The 22,693-nt window shown below is 39.1% G+C and overlaps 1 protein-coding gene across 4 annotated transcripts in view; it reads left to right on the forward strand.

Annotated features, from left to right (window-relative positions):
- The window catches only part of MROH2B (maestro heat like repeat family member 2B), an 87,556-nt gene that overhangs the window by 59,586 nt on the left and 5,277 nt on the right, over window positions 1–22,693 (forward strand). For 3 of the 4 annotated variants that reach the window (XM_020996294.2, XM_020996301.2, XM_020996297.2), the window contains 10 exons: window positions 4,465–4,617; window positions 7,648–7,805; window positions 10,971–11,097; window positions 11,669–11,856; window positions 14,447–14,587; window positions 15,486–15,600; window positions 17,005–17,151; window positions 17,409–17,591; window positions 21,547–21,702; window positions 22,058–22,192. In XM_020996294.2, the coding sequence (XP_020851953.1) occupies window positions 4,465–4,617; window positions 7,648–7,805; window positions 10,971–11,097; window positions 11,669–11,856; window positions 14,447–14,587; window positions 15,486–15,600; window positions 17,005–17,151; window positions 17,409–17,591; window positions 21,547–21,702; window positions 22,058–22,192 (1,503 nt within the window). The remainder of the gene's footprint in view (window positions 1–4,464; window positions 4,618–7,647; window positions 7,806–10,970; window positions 11,098–11,668; window positions 11,857–14,446; window positions 14,588–15,485; window positions 15,601–17,004; window positions 17,152–17,408; window positions 17,592–21,546; window positions 21,703–22,057; window positions 22,193–22,693) is intronic. The other variant, XM_020996312.2, reaches the window with a different exon arrangement.

Raw genomic sequence — 22,693 nt, forward strand, 5'->3', positions numbered from 1 at the left:
AGATAAAGTAATTTTAAGAAGGAAAGAATCCTAATAACTAGAGGGACAAAGAAAGGCTTTATATATAATATAGATTCTGACCTGTGCTTTTAACAAAGCTACAAATTTAAAGAGGCACAGGAACCCCAATAGTGGGAACCATTTATATGAAGGCATAAAGAGAGAGGATGAGATGTCAGGTATAGGAAACAGCCAAAAGGCCACAAAGAAGGTAAATATAAAGATTAGATGGCCCTCAGGGGTTAAATGCTGTAAAAAATTGATATGTGTCCAGACCAGTGAGCAAATATCATGATAAACAAAAAGTGATAAAGTATGGGAGGGACATATTGAATTATTTAACTGTTGAATACAATGGAATACTTTTTTAAATTCAATTTTATTTTCAGTTCCAAATCTCTCCCTCTCTCTCTACATTCTCCACCCATTGAGAAAGCAAGAAAAACAAAACCCATTATAAATATGTATAGTACTGCAAAATAATATTCCACATTAGCCATGTCTCCCTCTCCCATAGAAGGGAAGAGAAAACAAAGAAAGAAAAATATGCTTCAGTCTGCACTCTGAGTCTATCAGCTCTCTATCCCAGTGTGGATAGCTTGTTTCATCATAGGCCCTTTTGAGTTGTTGTGGGTCATTGTGTTGATCAGTCACTAAGCTTTTCAGAGTTGATTCTCTTTACAATATTGCTATTATTGTAAAAATTGTTTTCCTGATTCTGCTCAATTCACTTTGTATCAGTTTAGATAAGTCTTCTCAGGTTTTTCTGAAACCATCGCTTTCATCATTTCTTATAGCACAATAGCATTCCATTACATTCATATGCCATAACTCGTTCAGCCATTCCCTGATTGATGAACATCTCCTTAGTTTCCAATTCTTTACCACCACAAAAAGAGCTGCTATAAATATTTTTGTATATATGGGTCTTTTTCCTCTTTCTTTGATCTTTTTAGGGTGTTAGCAATACCTTTCATACCTTTGGGAGCACAGTTTCAAATTGCTTTCCAGAATGGTTAGACTAATTCACAACTCCACTGACAGTGTGCTTATTTTCCCATATCCCCTCCAACAGTTGTAATTTTCCTTTTTTGTCATTTTAGCCAATCTGATGGATATGAAGTGGTATCTTAGAGTTGTTTTCATTTGCATTTCTCAAATTATTAGTGATTTAGAAAATTTTTCGTATGGCTATTGATAGATTTGGTATCTTCCTCTGAAAACTGCCTGTTCATATCCTTTGACCACTTATTAATTAAGGAATGGCTCTTAAATCCTGGGATACTATTCCTGCTTAAATCTATAAAAGATCATCTGGATGAAGGGTGGGGAACCTGAGGTCTCTAGGTTTGGATTCAGTCAAAGGGCCACACTTGAGGACCTGGAGGGCCACATGTGGCCTTGAGGCTGCAGGTTCCCCACGCCTGATCTAGATATTTATAAACTAACAGCCCCTTGCCTAGAGGCAGTCAGGCTTGAAAAGAACTTTTTTTATCATTAAAATCGCTGTTTGGGAACAGCTAGGTGGTACAGTGGATAAAGTACTGGCCCTGGAGTCAGGGGGACCTGAGTTCAAATTTGGCCTCAGACACTTACTAGCTGTGTGACCCTGGGTAAGTCACTTAACCCCAATTGCCTCATCAAAAAAAAGAACAAACAAAAAAATAGCTGGTTGTGGATATCATCACCCTCTTAGTTTCACACTTCTTCCATCCGTAAAATTCAAGGATCAGACACCATGACCATTAAGGTCTCTTCCAGCTCTAAATCTACGATTCTCTGATCCTCTAGAAAGTTGCTTGGAATTATATTGAGACAGAGCAGAGAGGTGGCACAGTGGATAGAGCACCGGCCCTGGATTCAGAAGGACCTGAATTCAAATCCAGACTCAGACACATAACACTTACTAGCTGTGTGACCCTGGGCAAGTCACTTAACCCCATTGCCTAAAACAACAACAACAACAACAAAAAAAGGAATTATATTGAGATATTTCCCTGTCCCTACTCCTAACCCAGTGTTAAATGCCAACTCCTCAGAACCTGTTTCTTCATCTATAAAACTTGCCAAAAAAAATACTCCACCCTACAAGTCATACAAGTGATTTAGGGAATAAGCATTTTTTTTTTTTGCTTTTTGCTAGGCAATCGGGGTTAAGGGACTTGCCCAGGGTCACACAGCTAGTGAGTGTCAAGTGTCTGAGGCCAGATTTGAACTCAGGTCCTCCTGACTCCAAGGCTGGAGCTCTATCCACTGCACCAATGTGCTGCCCTGGGAGCAAGCATTCTTCAATGTCCTCTGCACACACAATTCAGCAGTGTAACTGCTTTAGTCTTGACTGGTTAATGATTGTCACAAACACTGAAGGAGAGTTCTAGGTGGCATAGTGGATAGAATGCTAGACTTGGAATCATGAAAACCTTCGTTCAAATCTTTCTCAGACGCTTACTACCTATGTAACTCTGGCCCAGTCACTGAACCTTTCACAGCCTCAGGTTTCTTCTCTGTAAAATTGAAATGAAAACAATAATCTCTAACTCCCAGGGTTGTTGTGAATATCAAATGAGATGATATGTTAATTGCTTTTCAAGCCATAAAGAGCTATGTAAATGCTAATGCAAAGATGGGGTGAAAACCACTCTTAAAAATGTCTTCAATTTTTATTATTAGACAGGATAAAGTTAAAGTTATCAACCTTCAGTAATCAAACCGCATATTTTACTAGGTGTCCTCAGTTCTCCTAAAAAAATTTTGTCCCATCTCTAGTATTGCCTAGTTGGAAATGGCTCCTGAAAGCTTCACAGGATTCTGCTTTCATCTGCCAAGACAAGATCTTAGACCAAAGAACCCATAAACATATTCCTCTGGTCCATATGGAATATACAATATCCAATCTGTCACTTTTCTATTTTATTGGATTGTTCAATCCATTCATACTTAAAGTTATGAGAGTAAGGTTTTTGTTTTCTTCCATTTATGTCTACTTTTTTCAAAATTAGAATATATTTTTGTTTGTCTTCCTTTGTGAAGACAATACTTCAACTCTATTTTTTGCTTAATCTACTTTAGACCAAACCTATTCCCATTGGCTCTTTCCCCCTCACCTTCAAGTCCCACCCTCTCTTGTTTGTCTCCTGTTTCCCTATTTTGGAGTATTTTAATTTAATAATTCCATTTATTTTCCCTCTAATCTAGTTATTTATTTCCCTTTTTTCCTCTCAGCTAAATTGTCAAGTAAAATCCCACTTTTTATCCTCCCCTTTAACTTATTTTACTTATTAGATTTTTTTTTATTTCTGTTTTTTTTTTCTGAAAAGGGATTTATTTCTCTCATTCTCTTAATTATTTCTCTTCTCTTTCTGTCTACTCCATCTATTTTTATTCTTTGATTCATGGTTGTTATACTTATTTATTCTTTCTTTAATCTCTCAATTCTGCTTAGAATTAAAGCTACCAAAGTATTTATTTTGAGTTCCCTCTTCTAAACAGTTTATATGTTATTGCCTTATAGCTCTTGCCCCTTTTTCCTTTCCAGAGGAGAGAGGCAGAAATGTTCCTGTGTCCCTGATTATGCAACTCTTTACTACCCACTGCCCTCTCCATGATCATTTCTTCCCATTTGCCATTAAATATCTCTGTGCCCATGCCTTCCAACCCTCTATCAGTTACCTCCAGGAGCTCTGATTCTCTTTCTGAGAAAAGATGTGGTCCATGAAAACATAACATTATCTTAGAGGCAGAGGTCTCTTTTTAAACATCAAATCCCTCCAGATTATATCCATTGTTAAGAACCCCATCCTTCCCTCCCATTATAGAATGTATCTCTCCCCTTATGGAATATACAGTAGCTATAAATGTTAAAAACCACCCTCCTCAGCCTTGTTAGCCTTCAATAAATCTGAGCTTATATCAGAGCATGATGTGGTAGATACAGTAAGTGCTAGATTTGGAGACAGAAGGCCTCTACCTTGAAGCCAGTCTCTGCCATGTACTGCTGTGTTGCCTTGGATATATTATTTTAACATCTCTGGATTTCACTTTCCCCGTCTCTAAAACAAGGGGGTAGACTAAATGACCTTCCACCCCTCTTTGATTGTGTGAAAAGCTACTTAGAAAAATCACCTGTAATTGAGGGATATCTGCCAATCCTTTCATTGCTCCAAACCTTGAACCAGAAACCAATTACCTTGAACCTCAGTTTCCTCATCTATAAAATGAATGTAATAATGCCCTGTTTTTTCCAGCCCTTTTATGAGAATCAAAGGGTATACTGTGTCCAAAATACCTTTTTAAGTTTCAAAGTACTATATATAATATATGTATATATATATACATTTATATACATTTATACATTTTACATTCGTAAAAATCAAATAAATGTTAAAAAAAAAAGCAATGTCAAATTGAATCTAGGGAGAAAGCATGATTAATAACACCAATCAATATCTCTGTCTGAAATGCTAGATTGTTAGCAAATACATACCCAGTGAAGAAATCCAAGCATTTCTAGAAGAATCACTAGGTGGTATGGAGAACCTCAACCCTGAGTGTTCAAAGGCATGTGGTGTGTGGGTAATCACTATCCTAAAGGAACAAGGAGCTGCCTTGGAAAAAGAGGTAAGCCTGAAAGATGTTGTGAGAGAAGGGCAGGGGAGAGTGGTGGTAAGGAGGAAGAGAAGTAAGGTGAGGAGAAAGGGGTGGAGGGAGAAGGGGGTGAAGGGAAAAGAGAGTGGGGGGAGAAGCATAGGGAAATGGATGTGGATTTAGGAAGACAGGTCAAAGCCCACCTCTGATACTTAGTAACTGTGTAACTCTGAGGAAATTGTTTCACTTCTTTGTGCCTCAGTTTCCTCATCTGTAAAATGAGAAGTTTGAATTTAGCTCCATGATCTCTTCCAGCAATAAATTTATGATTGTATAATCTTTGCCTAGGCACAATATTGTTAATACACAAATTGTTCTGGTTCTGCTCACTTCACTTTGCATCAGTTCATATAAGTCTTCCCAGGTTTTTCTGAAACCATCACCCTCATCATTTCTTACAGCACAATAGCATTTCCTCACACTCATATTCCATAACTTGTTCAACCATTCCACCAATCGATGAGTATCCCCTCAGTTACCAATTCTTTGCCATCACAAAAAGAGCTGCTATAAGTATTTTTGTACATATAAGTCCTTTTTCTCTTTCTTTGATCTCTTTGGGGTATAGACCTACTAGCAGTATCACTGGGTCAAAAGATATGTTCAGTTTCACACCTTTTGGGGCATAATTCCAAATTGCCCTCCAGAATGATTGGGCTAGTTTGCAGCCACACCCCAACCCCAACAATACAACAGTGTGCCTATTTTCCCACATCCCCACCAGCACTTGTCATTTTTCTTTTTTGTCATCTTAGCTAATCTGATGAGTGTAAAGTAGTTGGTTAGAGTTGCTTTTATTTACATTTCTCTGATTATTAGTGATTTAGACCATTTTTTCATATGGCTATTAATAGTTTTTACTTCATTCTCTTAAAACTATCTATTCATATACTTTGACTATTCATTGGGAAACTACTCTTATTCTTATAAATTTGACTCAGTTCTCTATATATTTGAAACATGAAACCTTTATCATAGAAACTTGCTGCACATTTTTTCCCAATTTCCTGCTTTTCTTCTGATTTCACCTGCATTGGTTTTGTTTGTGGAAAACCATTTCTGAGGTAATCAAAAATTGTCCATTTGACTTCCTGGGAACCCTCCTATCTGTAGTCCTGAACTCTTCCCCTATCTGGGGTAGTTCTGACAGGAAATTTCTTCCATGCTCCACTTATTTACTTATGATATAACTCTTTATATCTAAATGTCTCTCTAAACCATTTTGTCTAATCTAAACCATTTTGTATAAGCTAATTATATCTAACCTAAACCATTTTGAACTTATCCTGGTATACAGTGTGAGATGTTGAGGTATGCCTAGTTTCTGCCAGACTACTTTCAGGAAGACTGTTTTGATGCAGATTTGAAAAGGTTTGGGATGCCAATGTCCAGTATGAAGAAATATGGAACTCCCAAGACAGTAAAGAAAGCTAGCTTTATTGAGGAAAGATATAAAATGAAGGGCAATCAAAGTGAAAGATGGAAACAGATTAGGTCCACTGGAGTCCTGGGTGGAATTAAGTACCCTGATGGATCCCTGGAAGGACTGGGCAATCTCTCCCAAATCTGTAGTCTGATAGATTTTTATGGGGTTCTTAACCTGGGTCTAGCAGCACCAGGCACTGGGAGAAGGGAACAAGGAGCACAGACCTGAGGACTGGAGTTAATTCATAGAAGTGATAAAAAGGGAAGACCACTCCCCCAGGGGAACTGGAGGCTAGAAGAAGGAGCTTTGGGTCATTACTGCTGGTCTTATTCTGACAGAATGACTCAGTTTCCCAGTCAGGGAGTTTTGAGCTTTCCTGGGGCTTCCAAGAGGGAAATCAAGAAGAGAAAAAATATAGATAGAGAAAGGACTGGGGAGGCTACTATATTCCTTCCAGTGAACTGGACCTTTTTGGAAGAAGCAGCTTCTCACAGCTTCTCAAATGAAAAGTCATCCAATAATTGGCAGAAGAAGAGTGGGAGTGATTGTGGACTCTTTCTTCAGGGATAGCCAGGCAGCTACTTGTTGACCTAATGGAAACAACAGAGAGGTCTGCTGTCATCTGGAGAACGCACCTGACACAGGACAGAGAGAATTCTAAGAACTAGCAAACCTGAAAGCCGTCACCCTCTTCTGGTGATTCATAGTAGCAGTGGCAGCTGGCTTCCAGACACTCCCTCCATCTCTCTCAGTCATTCACTTGAATCATGAACCCAGCTTTTATTCTCACCCCCACACCTCTGTGCACAGTCTACCTCTAATGAGATCCTAGCCTCCATGGCAAGGGGAAAATAACACCGTCCCTTTACCTTAAAGGCATCATTTCTTGGCATCTGCCAGAGGCTCACATAACCAGACACCGAGGACTTTTTCCTGACAGTAGAAAACATCTCCAATTCCCAGCTATATACATACATAAACAGTGATTATTATTCGGAAGTGAGGCATAATCTGTAAATCCATCTTGAGCTTTAAGATCCCTAAAGATGTTTCCTTTACTTGGCACTAAAAAGAAGAAATACCAAGTAAAAAAGTAAGGTATTTGAGGACAGACAAGCCCTTCACTATGTCCAAGTACCATCCTAAAACCAGACAAATGAGATTTGAGATGGGAATGACCAAAAAAGTGCCAAAGGTAAGCATGACATAACAACTATCCCCCAAAGCTAGCTACGGACAACAGTCATCACAGATGATTTGACAAGAATGTTACAATAAAGTGAACTTGCATTCAAGAACCTTGCAAAGAATAGTGGGGGTTTTGGTGGGTCACAATCTCAGTTACTGTTACTTCAGATATATTTGTCTGGAGTGCAAATTGTTTGTTCAAGAAGAAGGCTCATCACTGAGAAATATACCTACCATACGTATGGATAACTCTCATTATTAACCAGTTATAGATTATTGGACCCAGAAAATGGATGGGACTTTCAGAAGCTCAGCAGTTTTTCATTATTTATATACAAAAATTACATTCATAAAAAAGTAGTAATTAGTTTTATTTTTTTTCCTTGCAGTTGTTGAATATCTTGAGCTCAATTTATCATCACATGCCCATCCTCAGACTTAAGAAGCAAAACTTCAATTTTGTTCTACAGGCTGTCACCCAGTTAGCAAATTTCCACCTCAAGGAAATTGTTTGCAATCTCCTGAATAAGCCTCTACCCTTTGATAGGTAGGTATTAGTTGACACCTGTCCTTCTGTCCTAGTAGGGGGCCTCTATCTCCCCAGGATTAAAAAAAAATGAGTAAATTATTTGAGAAAAGGCAAATAACAATAGATACAAAATATGGGAAAGCTTCTCAGTAATTAGAAGGAAAATATCTCATCTGAATTATTGATATGCATGCTTATTAGATGAGATATAATGTAATATAAAAATATATCCTGAGATTTATCTTCAGCAGTTTGTATTTCTCCTCTTTCATAGTGTCATGCTTGATAAAGATTTTTGTCATAAAATCTTAGGATTAGGAGTGACCTCATGATTCATCTAGTCCAACTCCTTCCTGAAGCCTTCCACAACATTGCCAAACAGATGACCATCTTGCCTTCCTATGATGGAGAACTGGTGCCTCCTAAGGCAGATCATGCCACTTTTGAACAGTTGGGAATTGAATGGTTTTTTTAATTGCTAGGAAGTTCTTCTTGTTTTGAGCTGGGATTTGTCCTTCTATACCTTGAACTGTGGGTGTCATCCTTGCCACCCCAGAAATACAACCAATAATCTAGTAAGCATTCACTATTTACCAAGTGCTTGGTATACAAATGAAAGCAAAAAACACAAAACAAAACCCAAAACCAGTCCCTTCCTTACAGGAGCTTATATTCTAATGGAGCAGAGAATATGTAAATTGGTAGTTATATATAAGATATGGAGAGATTAAATAAAAGGTAATCAGAAAGGGGAAGGCACCAGCACCTGGGGGACTAGAAAGGGTTTCTTGCAGATGGTGAGATTTCCATTTAATCTGAGAAGAAGCCAAGAAATCAATAGGCGGAGATGATGGGGCAAAGCATTCCAAGAAATTTAGATAGCTAATGCAAAGACAGAGAGGTGGGAAATGGAGAGTTATGTTTGAGGAAAAGCAGGAGGATCATAGAGTGCATAGGAGAAGTAAGAGGACTGGAAAGAAGGGAAGGAGTCAGATTATAAAGAGCTTTAAATGACAAACAGAGGAGTTTATATTTCATCCTGGAGTCACTGAGAGGCAGTCGGTCACTGGAGCTCATTGAACAGGGAGATGATGTGGTCAGAATGACACCTTTTTAAAAATTACCTTGGTAACTGAGTGGAAAATAGATTCAGAATGGGAAAAGACCATCCTACAACCGTTAGGTTAGAAGTCAGAAGGCTATTGCAATAGTCTAGAAGGGTAATGAGGGCCTAAATTATGGTGGTAGCTATATGAATAGAAAGAAGGGGAAATATGTGAGAGATGTTGCAAAGATAGAAATGAAAAAAATGTGGAAACATTGGATCTATGGGACGAATAAGAGGTGAAATGAAAGTCAGGAAGAGAAGAAGGTTTAGGGAAAAGAATAGTGCATTCTATTTTGGACATGTTGAATTTAAGATGCCTATGGGAAATCCAGTTCAAGATTTGCAACAAACAGTTGGTGATTCATAATTATACCTCGAGAGAGACTAAGTGTGGACATATAGACCTGGTAATCATTTCTTGTCTTATTAATAAATAATGATCCTTGGGAGTACTCTGGCAGGTTGAATAAAAATCCTCAGTATCTCCCATGTGAAGAGCATGGTCCATCTCTCTCCTCAAAATGTCATTAATAAATTATACGTATCCTTTGACTGGGTGATAACATGACTGGGCTTGCACACCAAGGAGATTAAAGAAGAAAAGATTCTATATTCACAAAAATATGTATAGCAGCTCTTTTTTAGTGGCAAAGAACTGGAAAATAAGGAGGTGTCCATCAATTGGGGAATGGTTGAACAAATTATGGTACAGTCAATCTTCAACATTCGCACACCTAACTTTTGTGACTTTGAGCATTTGTGTGATTTCATTAGTAATCTCATTTTCACATTGGCAACTATGTACATTTGTGGCTATGTAGGAAAAAAATAAGAGGCGTAATGTGCACAAGTTTATGAAGTGGTAGGTATACTACTAGACATTTCACTAGTCTTGTTCACTTTACTGTTTTAGAGTAAAAAGCTACCTGTGCATTTGTTGCATATTTTCATTGTTTGCCTTTAAAACTCAAATTCTGTGTTGCAGTCATACCCCCAAATCACAGTGCAAATCCTTTGGCTTTTAAGGTAATGTCGAGACCTCACCAGTCTCAACATCTTCCAAAAGCAGCAATTAAAGTCCCAGCAACTTCTTCCTTGGTCTTCAGAGGGTGGCCAAGGTAGAGAGGTTTATAGCAATACAGGACAATGCCCTCACACCACCATCTGACACAATAAAAAGTAAGATTCAGGTTTAAAAATGTTTTATTTAGTTTTAAGAACAGTATTTGCTGTATAATATTTATGATACTGAAGGTTTCATGTGTGTGAAAAGTGAATAGTCTGAAATCAATGTTGTTTTTACTGAGATGTTAGCACAGAAGATTATGGAATTTTAGGGAATTACTATTGAGAAAAATGTTTTACTTGTCACCAGTTTTACTTTGTGTACTACATCTTATGGGATATTTCAGGATTACCGTGTTAAGAAACATGCATATTATCAGAATTAATGTTTTATAATAAAGATAGGTACACAGAAAAGTGTATTTTTAGCAATCTCTAGTGAAAGCTTAAAGTTTTTGGTGGTCATAGGAACCTAACGCCCATTTCCCATAGGTTCAGTGTATCAATATTTGCATTTTTGACTTTACACCATTTTCTAGGAACATTACTCCTGAGAAAGTTGAGGATTGACTATATATATTTATACAGCAGAATACTATTATACCATAAGAAATAAAAGAGGACCCTGAAAAGTCTTATATGGATTGATGCAGAATGAAGTGAGCAGAACCAGAACTACCTGTATTATAACATCAAAAAAATTTAAAGGCTTATGAATTCTTATTAATGAGATAATTAATCATGATTCCAGAGGACCAATGATGAATATTACCTACCTCCTAACAGAGAAGTGATAAATATATGGAATGATACACATATTGGCCAATATAGAAATTAATTTTGTTTGACTGTGCTTATATATTACGAGAGCTTGGTTTTTCTTCACCTTTCCTCAGGGGAAAGTGGGAAGGAATTAAAAAAATAAAAAACTAGATAATTTTTAAAGGTAATCAGCAACTTAATGGTAGGTTTTATGGTACTCATGGATTTTCCCTTCCTCACAATTCTAGGGACATAAAAGCACTGTGGAAGGCGCTGGCTGAGGATAGTTCCCTCAATTCTCAACTCTTAAGAGCCTTAATAGATAAACTGGAGAATGGGCTGGAGAATGACGCAGCAGAATCAGAGACAATTGCAGTAAGTTAGACTACTGGTCACGAAGTTGAATGAGTACCCAAGCTCAATCACCTCCCCAGTCCTGTCTACTTGAAACTTCTTGTTATTCGTACCCTTTCTCAAGAGCCGATCTGATTTCAGCATCAACGTCTATGGAACAAGTGCAGCAGTAATTTTGTCTGATGATTCACTTAGACAAAGTCCCCTCACAATTCCAATTGAGAAGTCAATTTCTCCATCAGACCAAAGAAAGCCTATGTGTTCTGCTTCATCTACAACCCTATTTTAAAAGCAAACAAACAATGATGACAGCAATGGCAACCTCAAAAACCTTTCACTTTTCAAAATTTCGAGGAATGGGAAGAACCCCTGCTGGTATTGATTAGACTATTTTCAGGAAAAAAAAAACTACAAAAAGGCTACCTTAGTTAAGAGTTTTTAGCCTGAGATGAACATGAAGGGCATAGAGAGGTCTGAAGATCAAGTCAGAAAGTGTCAAAAGCCTTTCATAAGTAGGATAAGTTGTTCTTTTCCCCAAAATTTCCCAGAATTCACCGACCTCTTGACAAGGGGATTCTTTCTCTCCCCATAGGTCGCCTGTGCTATATATGAGGTGGTATCAACAGAAGTACATATCAGGGAGTCATATGCCAAGCTTTTCTACCTGCTTTTGAAGCTCATTAGCTGCACATTGGGTCAGAAAATGCCAACCTCAACCTTGAGTGAGAAAAAGAAGGTCTTGCCACAGGGACAGAAACATCAGGAGGTGGATCCTTGCAGGTAAATGACAAATATGTGTGTGGGGGGGTTCCTATAAACTGCTTTCATCACATCATAGGATCATGAGATTAAGAGCTTGAAGGGATTTTAGAAATGAATCACCCAACTCATCCAATCCCCTCATTTTACGGATGAAGAACTAGAAGCTTACTCTGCCTATACTGGCCCAAAGTCACATAGGCTGTCAATAGCACAAATCCAACTCAAACACAAGCCTTCTGATGACAAACTTGCTCTTTCCAGGATACTAGATGATAATCTTGTCTCTGTCGTGGAATAGAACAAATATAAGGGCCTGTCCATTTAGGAGGCAGATTAGTCATGACCTCAGTGGTTCACCATGAGGGACCAGATGCCCTATCCATACCATCTTTCCCATTCATCCCTCTCTAGCCTCCCACACAGCCACCAATCTAATTCAAGGCCTCATTGTCTCTTGCCTAAACTACCATCATCACTTCCTAGTGGTTTTTCCTGTCTGTGCCCTCTCCATTCTAGCCTCCACACAGTTGCCACCACCTCCAGCTGTATGGCAGCTCCACTGACTGCTTTAATCCTGTCTTTGTCTCCCCAGTGCCCAGCACAATGCTTTATACATAATAAGTACTTCGTAAATTTGTGTGAAATTGGCTGGGACTTCGTAATCTCAGGCTATAATTTTTCTTCATATGCCTGGTTGGCGACATAGAAACCTGGCAGAGAAGAAGAAATGATCAAAAAGTGCTAGATTTTTTAGAGGGAAAGAGAACAGTGCATGGTCTCTGACTATCTCTGTCCATGTGAGTTGGTACAGTAGATGTTCCTCAGGGGACCCTCATCTCTACTTCAGGACTTATAAGGCACATGGTCCTGCAATAAGTGGAAACATTGGTAGTGGCTATTATTGCTCCCTTCTGTTCCCCCACCCCTATCCCCTGCTCCAGGAGTGCTCATTCACCAAAGGACATAGTTCTCTCCAGACGAAGAGGTGTCTGACCCTTTGAGAGAGATGGATTCTGGGTGCCAGCTACAATACACTCTTTCTGTGCCCAGGAGTGGAAACAGCACTGGTTACAGGGTCAAAACGCTGAAGTTCAAATCCCATCTTGATCATTTACTACTTTTGTGTTCTCAGCCAGGTCACTTATATTCCCTGGCCTTCATTTACCTCATCTGTAAAATGAAGGGGTTGGACTAGATGACCTCTGAGGTCCTTTGCACCCCTAAATCTATGATACTACAATCCTATCACCCAGTGAATTTGTTTCACGTCTGCAGAAGCTGCTGTTGTTTCATGCTAGTCATATTCCCTTTGCGAGGGTTTACTTTGGTGTTTCGTTGTGTCCCAAGAAGAGAGAATGATCCCCAAGCAAGGCTTGCATTCCAGTCTTAAGCCCTAGTGACCATCCTATCCACATTACAGTGCTACCTTGCCTTTTATATAGAGGAAGATATAGATATATATACATACATATATATACATACATGTATATACACATACATACAAATACATGTGTATGCATATATGTATATATGGAGATATATTGGATTTTTCTTTACCTTATGCTTCTAATTGAATAGATCCTAGTAACCATTTGTCTTTACTAATTACTAACAAGAGTTACGACATCCTACGTATACAATAATAGCTAGCATTTATATAGTGTCTACTATGTGCCAGGCACTATGCTAAGCACTTTACATGTTATTTCACTTGATCCTTATGACAGCCCTGGGAGGTAGGTGCTATTTTATTCCATTTTACAGATAAGAAAACTGAAGCAAACAGTGATTAAGTGATTTGCCTAGAATCATACATCTAGTCAGTATCTGGGACTAGATTTGAACTGTGGTATTCCCAACTCAGGGCCCAGTGTTCTAACCACTGGACCACCTAGTTGCCTCCAAATACACATATATGATAAATTATATAATTGTCCATATCATATTTGTGTGTACATATACAATTATATGCATTATAAATTCATATCATTTTCATTGCCTTGTTAGTGACCACAAATACCCTCTGGCGTTTGCCTCAACCTAACCCGCGGAACAATGTCTCCTTTCTTTCTCTCACCCAGGACTGATGCAGCCTTGTAACTTAATGCAAATCCATCTGGTTTCCCTTATGACTCTCCCTTTTTGTTCTGACGGGCTTAATTCATTTTCTTCCCTTTGTAATCATTAAATCTCATAGGTAGCTTTCAACTCCTCTTTCCCCTTTCCTCCTTCTTGCCCACTCCCACTCTTTTCTTTTACTTGGACTTAGAATATTCCAGCAAAAGGTTTTCTTCATGGAATAGCATTTGGCATTTCCTTTTGCTTCCACTTTCCAGATCAGCTACATTTTACTGCTAACCAAGCATTCCAAAGGAAGGAAAAAGACAATATTTTGTTCATTCCATCCTTGGAGCTTTAGTGACTTCTAAGGCTGGTGAAAATTTGTGATGTTGTTTACTGCCTCCACTCCTCTCAGCAGGTCCATCTGGATCAGTCTGGTTGTATTTGCTACCACACATCACTTACTAATCCTAGATGAGAAATTATATTTGTGAAAAGAGCGGAGTCTAAACCAGCTCATTTCTCTAATTCTGGCTGTCTTCTTCAGGCTTTCAACTAACACCCTGAGATGTGTGCAGAGCCAAGCCATAAAAGAGGGCCTGGCTAAAGAGTCTGAAGAGGGGGACAACTTGTGGAATCTACTCAGTAGCCGTCATTCGCATCACTTAGGAGTGTGTGTGCTGGCCAGGTAATGGTTAGATACTCTAGGGTTGGTGCTGGGGAGAAAACATGAAGCAATTATACACTTCCTAGTGCCTCCACCCTGCTTTACACACACTAGATGCTGAATAAATGTTAAGTAAATGAATGAGTAAAACAGGGAGGAAAAACTTGATGTACTTGGGTTTTCAATTAGGGATCTCAATTATCTTTATTTATATTGGTTACCTCACTCAGGATCAAGAAAGACAAATTTAGGGAGGATAATGAAAGGAGTGGAAAGAAGCAGAAAAGCATAAGGGTCGGCAGTCAAAAACTATTCATCCACGTAGGAAAAATAAAAGTTATTACTTGTGGGCAATTTTTTACAAAGTTGATTTCAATTTTATAAGATAGGTCATTAGAAGTTCCACACCTGACATCCCTTTCCTGAGGTACTCTTGTGGAATGTTTGTCTGCTCCAAAGTATCCAATGTTTCCCCTAACACAGGGGTTCTTAGCCTTTTTTGTGTCATAGATCCCTTTGGCATTCTGGTGACACCAATAGACTCCTTCTCACAATAATGCTTTTTGTTTGTTTATTTTTTGGCTAGGCAATGGGGTTAAGTGACTTGCCCAGGGTCACACAGCTAGTAAGTGTTTTTATGTGTCTGAGGCTGGATTTGAACTCAGGTCCTCCTAAATCCAGGGCCAGTGCTCTATCCACTGTACCACCTAGCTGCTCCTTGACAATAATGTTTTTAAATAATTGAAAGATATAAGAAATTTCTGTTAGAGGTTAGGAAAAATACAGATACAATTTTTCCCATCCCCTGAGACTTATCCACAAACTTCTTGGGGGTCAATGGATGCCAGGCTAAGAAGCCCTGCCCTAACTATTTAGAAATGTATTCTCTGTGTTAATATCTGGTTCTTGCCTTTTCTAGGAGCTTGGCAGTCTGGCAACAAGAGATCATGATAGGCATCATGGAGCACATGTTCCCTTTGCTTTCCTCATCCTCAGAAACCTTCCGAATAACAGGCACAGCATTGTTCTCTGAGGCAAGGCCCAGCACAAGCTCACAGAGTGCTATTTTCCCACTTTGAGTTATTTTTCAGACTGTGAGACTTCTTTAGCCACTGAGATTCAGACCATTGTGGCCAAGTCAGAGACAAAAATGATGTCATTGACTACTATTCCCCTACCTTGTCTTCCAAGTTAGACTCTGTGAATTCTGACAGTGGAACACAGAAAAAAATTTAGAAAAGATAGAAATACTCTGAAATTACTGGTGAATCTAAAATTGTCATTGACATCATTGTAGCACAAAGACATCATTGCCTAGCCCTTTGGTGGAAGACATAAAAGCCCAGGCCACTTATAGTACATTCCAATGCACAAGATTTTCACTGGAAACACACACACACATACACACACACAGCCTGAAGGAAAACACACATTTTTTTTGGACTTTTATTTTTTTATTTTTTAAACTTTTACAAAGGGAAATTTACTTCAAAGATATAGCAAAAACAAACACAGAGATATTTTGAGTCTTAGGCCTGTTTTCTCCTTCCTTCTTGCCTCTCTCTCCTAGACATTCTCTAGATTCACCTTTCTTTTTTTTTTCTTTTTTAATTTTTTAAATTAATTTATTTTTCGTTTTCAACATTTACTTCTACAAGATTTTGAGTTCCAAATTTTCTCACCATCTCATCCCTCCTCCCACCCCAAGATGGTATGCATTCTGAATACCCCTTCTCCTAATATTCCCTTCCTTCTATCTCTACCCGCCTTCTCTTATTCCCTTCCCCTTCAATTTTCCTGTAGGGCAGGATATGTTTCTATGCCCCATTTCCTGTATATCTAATTTCCCAGTTGCATATGAAAACAACTTTTTTTAACTTTTATCTTTAAAACTTTGGGTTCCAAATTTTCTCCCTTCCTCCCTCTCCACCCACCCTCACTGAGAGGGCAAGCAACTCAATACAGGTTATACATGTGTAGTCATGCAAAACACTTCCATAGTAGTCATGTTGTGAAAAACTAAGTATATTTCCCTTCATCCCATCCTGCCCCCCATTTATTCTATTCTCTCTTTTTAATTCCCTCCTTAGAAGGGGAGAAAAATTGGTGCCCTTATTGGATTTCTTGGCAGCAGCCTGTTCCACAGATGTATTGCTATGCCTTCCTGATTGCAACAACACTAGCAAATCCTGTCCTATCACAAAGTTTCTGGAAAGAATTCTATATGGACCCTCATCCTCAGGAGTGTCCATATCCAGAAACCTGCCTTCTGCCAACAACCATCAAATTGCTGACCAACATGTCAAGATCCAGCTATTCCCTCCTCTGTCCCCCATTTCTAAATTATGGACTAATTGATTCCTTTGCTTTCTTGTCTTCTAAAAAAGGAAGGAAAAACTCTTTAATTCTAAGGCTAATGCTAAGTATGTTCATTTCAGCTCATGAAAGAGCCACTCCTTTGGAAACAGGGGAATCTAAGAGAAGTTCTGTTTGTAATAGACCAGAGTGCCTGGGATACCAACACCACTTTGAGGCAAATGGCGATCAGAGGGCTTGGGAATGTGGCCCTTGGATCACCACAAAAGGTAAGAGAATTTATGAGGATTAAAGGGAATTCACATCATCTTGTCACTTTTTTAAGCTGAGATTTTTAATATTTTTCTCAAATGTATCCACTGGGCTGCCAAAAATTTAAGTAAAGACACTGCCAAATGAAATGGTGAAACGGAGGTCATGAATCCATGTGAGCCCTGATAGAACTTTAGGTTTCTTACTCCCTAATTCCTATAGCCTCTGCCCCTTTGGCAGTTGTTTAGCATTAAGAGGCCTCTTTTCTCAACAGGTAAAGAAGAATAAGCAGATGCTGTTAGAAACAGTCATCAGGGGTCTGTACCATTTGACCTGTACAGAAGTCATCTGTGAAAGCCTGAAGGGACTGAAGAAAATCCTAGAACTGCTCACAGACAGAGATGTTAGCTTCTACTTCAAAGAAATAGTGCTGCAAACAAGAACCTTCTTTGAAGATGTAAGTGATTCAGATCAGGACTCCTCCCCCAGGAGGAGCGAGATGACAAGTGTGGAGGCCTAACAGAGGCTCCAGGAGGGGCTCAGTGCACAGTGAAGGGCCTGATGGATGGCATCCCTCCTTCTATTATTTATCCTAGCTCTTCCTCCTCCTAAGTTTTCATCAGATCATAGAACCGGGGAAGTGTTCATCTACTCTACATCCCTGCCTTCAGGAAGTATCACTGAAACATCCCAGGCAGGCGAGAATCGTTCTATATTTAAAGTCTGCCGGAGGAAAAGATTCAATAACTTCTCTTAGTAATCCATTCCAATGTTTGTCCTCCCTCAATATCAGGAAATCATATATTTGTCTAACCCAAATTCTGTTTCTTCCTCTTGTTCTGGTATAAGTAGAGATGGAAAACAGCTAGTCACCAGTCTCTAAATAAGAGTTAAAGCATTTGAAAAGTATAATTAAATCATTCTGCCTACTTTTAGGATTAAAAAGTCTCATATCCTTTCTATTTTCGCCTAGCACCAATTGCCCAGTCCTTTGTGGTTCTCCTCTGAAGCCTCTCTGAATTCTCCAAGTCTTTCTTTAGATCTGTAGCCAGAACTGGACAAAATAATCTAATTAAGGTTGGAGTAAGACTGAATGTAACATGTGAGGTAAAGTTCTTTCACAATTCCAATCTTCTCCTGTTTATCAATCAATCAACAAGTTCCTATTAAGCACCTGCCATGTTCTAGGTACTTTGCTAAGCAGTGGGGCTACACGTACAGAGAATGAAAGTATCCCTTCTCCTCCTAATTTCTTGTTTGTTTTTGTGGTGATGGCTCTATAATCCTGATTTATGGTCAGTTGTTACCCTCTATGACCTCTCCATTACTGTTTGCTGTACTTATACATAGTCCATCCTCCAGTCAATAGTCATGAAATTGGATTTTTTCCAGCCTATGTGTACTGTCCAGCATTTAATTTAACCTCAATAAATTTCTTTATTTTGTTTGCTTTTAACTATCTCTCCAATTTACCAGGGTCATTTTGGATAAGAATCTTGTCCTCCAGGATGGGTGGCCCATATCCCACCCAGTACGGTTTGCTCTCCAAAATAAATGAGCATGTTTCTTTTCCTTCATACAAATAACTGATGACCAGATTCCAGGGCCCAAGACTGACCCCTACAGAGAATCATTTGTTATACTCTTCCCCTGTGGTTTGACACCGATCCATTGATAACAACTCTCTGGGTCTGACCCTCCTGTCAATCATGCAATTACCTAGCAGTTATGTGCTCTAGAATAGAGATGTTCTCAGTATCATTGAAGAAGATAGAATCTAAAGATTCACTGAAGTCAAGTTAGATTAATTACATCCTATCATTTCGCCTAAATCTAGCTAGGCTGTCAGTTTGTCACAGAAGGAAATTAGATTAGTTTGATAGGCCTTGGGCTTTCACAGAGCCATTTTGTTTATTATGCACGTAGCCTGTTTTCTTCAAAGAGTTTACAAATTTATTTTGTGATTTATTTCAGCCTGTATTTTTCACTGTCTCACTTAAGTTTCTGGAATAGATCTGTAATTTTGAATCATCACCTTTCTTTTTAAAATACAGATACAGCATTACTCTTTTCTAATTTCCAGACATGATGCCCTGCCTCAGTCCCCACAGCTCTAGTTCTCTAGGATTTCTCAAAAATGGTAGTTATGCAAATCACCCTGAGTCAGGAATTGGTTTCTTTATAAGTAGGAAGGCAGAGCAGCAGACTGGGGAAGCAGGAGACAATGGGAGGAATTATGTGCAGTAGATTGACCTAAACAATCTTGTCCTTTTTAAAGTTATAGGAAATGTTGGATTAAATGACTGCTTTTTCTTGTATCATTATCTCAGTTTGCTCTCTTCTTGTAAGAAAGAGGGGCAGGCTTTTTTTTATCCTGTTCCCTTCACAATATGTAAATTGTACAATCCCCAATTCCTCCTTCAGTTTTCTGCTCTGGTTGCTATTTCTTATTCCTTCTTATGCCCTCTGGATGATCAGACACAGCTTCCTTTATATTAATAGAAATAATCATTCGAATGAATGATTATGAAGTAGTATTTGTATTACCCCAGTCCAGTGTGAGAGAAAGAATACTTTATGGAAAAATTAGACCTGTCATTCAGGGCAAAGCAATAGACCTCTATTTGGCACATTTTGACTTGCACAGCAGAAGATCTTGAAGTAGCTTAACTTGAGATACCCAAAGGTGGAACATGGAGGGTTAGACAAAGATGACACTTGGGCAACAATTGCCTTTCCAGAGCAGCAAGGGAAGGAAACCAGGGCAATACTCACCCTCAAACAAGGGCAGCAGTCAACACCTTACAAAGGCCACTGTTGATACTTCGTACACTGTTGCACTAAGCTCTTAGCCTTCCCAGGTTCAGTGGATAGGACTCTTAGGTCTGCATCAGGGCAGCTCAGGGATACTGAGAGAGCTATGGATTTTACAAGGAGGTACAGGTTCTTTAGCAGGTACACCTGATTGGCTTCCTTATTCATATGCCGCAAGCAGGGAAGTACCCATTAGGGTGGATGTTTCTAAATTGGAAGTATCCAAGCATAAAAGATTCCAGAACTGAAAGGGGAATCAGGAAGGAGTAGGTTATATCTATAACCAAGACAACATTTTTCAAGAAAAACTAGGTCCCAAACTAGGTCAAAAACAAAACAAAACAAGACTACCATGATTTTTATTGTACTTTTAATAGTTTCCTTTAAAAATGCCCAATGCTCTGACCATTTTTTGCCTCTTGCTTCCAATCGGTCATTTAAAATACTTCTCAAAATTTGAAAAAATCTTTCAAATATACTTTTCTGTCTTTTCTCTTTCCTCTTTTTAGGACCCTAAGCTCTGACTACGAAACATTTTTCTGACAAACCAAAAATCCCAACTTGAATTACGCTGCCCTTTCCCCACTTTCCCCTTCCCCATTCCATTAAAGGTTGTTCTAATTATTGGCTGAGATGTTATACAGAAGACCAAAGAATAATTTGTAATTTAGGAAGATCCATAGAATCACATTCTAGAAAGGTGCAGATGTCTAAATGGCTGAATTCTCTCACTCACTGAGCCCCTACAAATCGTCTCTTGAGTTTCCTGGACATCTATTGAAGATTATTTAGGATCATGTCTGTTGGCCAGCTTAGAACACTTGGTCTCACAGATCCTACTATAATGGTAAAAGCAGATAAATCAGTACCAAGTACAACATCAGAAAGGCCTTAGAGAATCCAATAGTTCAAACCCAGCATCTTGCTTCAACTGTAGCAATGGACTGCCATCACTATGGCCAAGATCTTCCTTAGCTCCCTTAATGGCAAAAAAAACCTGTGCCTCCCATTTCCCTTACATCACATTTTTCCACCTCACTTTCCCCCATTTAGACCATTCCCCAATCCCTAATAACCAGATCCAGTTGTTTGGTTTTTTGTTTTTAAATCTGTATGGAGCTAGGTTGTTCATGTGGGAAGAGAACAGTTCCTGTCTACTCCAGGGGTTCTTAACCTGTGGTCAATGAATTTGCAATAGATAGATAGATAGATAGATAGATAGATAGATAGATAGATAGATAGATAGATAGATAGATAGATAGATCTAGAAATGGATAGATAGATCTAGAAATAGATGGATAAATAGATCTAGAGATAGATAAATAGATCTAGAAATAGATAGATGTAAATAAGATAAGATAGAGGTATATTTCAATATAATTATCTTCCTGCGTAATCTTATGTATTTTATTTTTTGCTTTTAAAAATGTCCTGAGAAGGGGTTCATAGGCTTCACTAGACTTCCAGAGGGCTCCAAGTCACATAAAAGGGTCAGAATCCCTGGACTAGTACCTCCTTTGCAGATTGCAGGGATGGGTGTGAGGAAGGACCAGGAACTGAAAGTCTCACTCACCTAGAGGATGTGTTTGTGGCTACAGGAGCAGGATAATGTGAGGCTGACTGCATTCATCTTATTTGAAGACCTGGCATCTCTAACAGGAAAAAGATGGAAAATGTTTTTTACTGAAGAAATCAAAAAGAGCATGATTTCATTCATTCTCCACCTCTGGGATCCCAACCCAAAGATAGGAATGGTAAGTGAAATAGCACAGAAACCCACCCCGTCTTTATTCTCTTTCCCCCTATGAGAGAGAGTAGAGAGCCTGCGGACCCCCTCCACTGCTCAACTGAAGGATCAGCTCTGCTGTGCCACTCAGGTGACAGAATCTAAAAGCACCATCTGTGGCCTCTCCAAATCTCCTTCAGGGTTTCTTCCTCCTTCCATCTTTACAACTGGTACCAGCACCAATGAATGACAATAAGTTTCCTAGTACCATTGGCACTCCCTGTTTCTGACTCCCTTTGCTCCCCAGAATTCTCTCTCAGCTGGGATGGAGACACTCTAATTGTCAGGGGTCAAAGAGTAGAGCAGGAAACTTTATTTTCCAGGCCTGCCGTGATGCCTTGGCCACCTGTATCCCATTTCTTGGCATCCAAGATTTACGTGCTCTACTGGACCGCTTTGTTGACTGCCAGGAAATGCCAAAGAACAGGGAATTCTATAGAGATCTATGTATGAAGCTGGTGAGTAAGGGGCAGGGATGTCAACGAATGTTTTGGGTTCTAAGAAAGAAAAGAAGGCCCATCAGGCTGACAAGTCACATACTTCTCCAGAATTATTAGGGAAAATTGCAGCTAGAGTAGATGAACACTCACCACAGTGAGAATGGTCATGAGGGATAGTGGTACCTCCTCTCCATCCTTGCCATCACTACCCTTCCACCCTAGCTAAAGTTAGTGTTCTTTCCCTCCCCAAGCCCAGTGTGTCACTACAGAATTTAGGACAGTGTAGGGATAGAGCCTATACCCGTGAAATCATTCACTGGTACAGGGGGCCAGCAGGTGAAGGAAAATCTATCAATGAAGGATGCTATCTTCTCTGCAACTTAAAGTCTGAGAAGATTCTCCAAAAACACTGAGACATTTGTGTGTAGTCTCATCTCAGAAAGTATGGAGGGAATAAAGTACAAGAAGACTTGGAAAGAGAGGAAGGGAAGAGGCACTGAAGATCTTTATGTGCCAAAT

Source organism: Phascolarctos cinereus, unplaced genomic scaffold (genome assembly GCF_003287225.1).
Source record: "Phascolarctos cinereus isolate Bilbo 61053 unplaced genomic scaffold, phaCin_HiC Scaffold_4;HRSCAF=312, whole genome shotgun sequence".
In the NCBI taxonomy this organism is placed as follows: Eukaryota; Metazoa; Chordata; class Mammalia; order Diprotodontia; family Phascolarctidae; genus Phascolarctos; species Phascolarctos cinereus.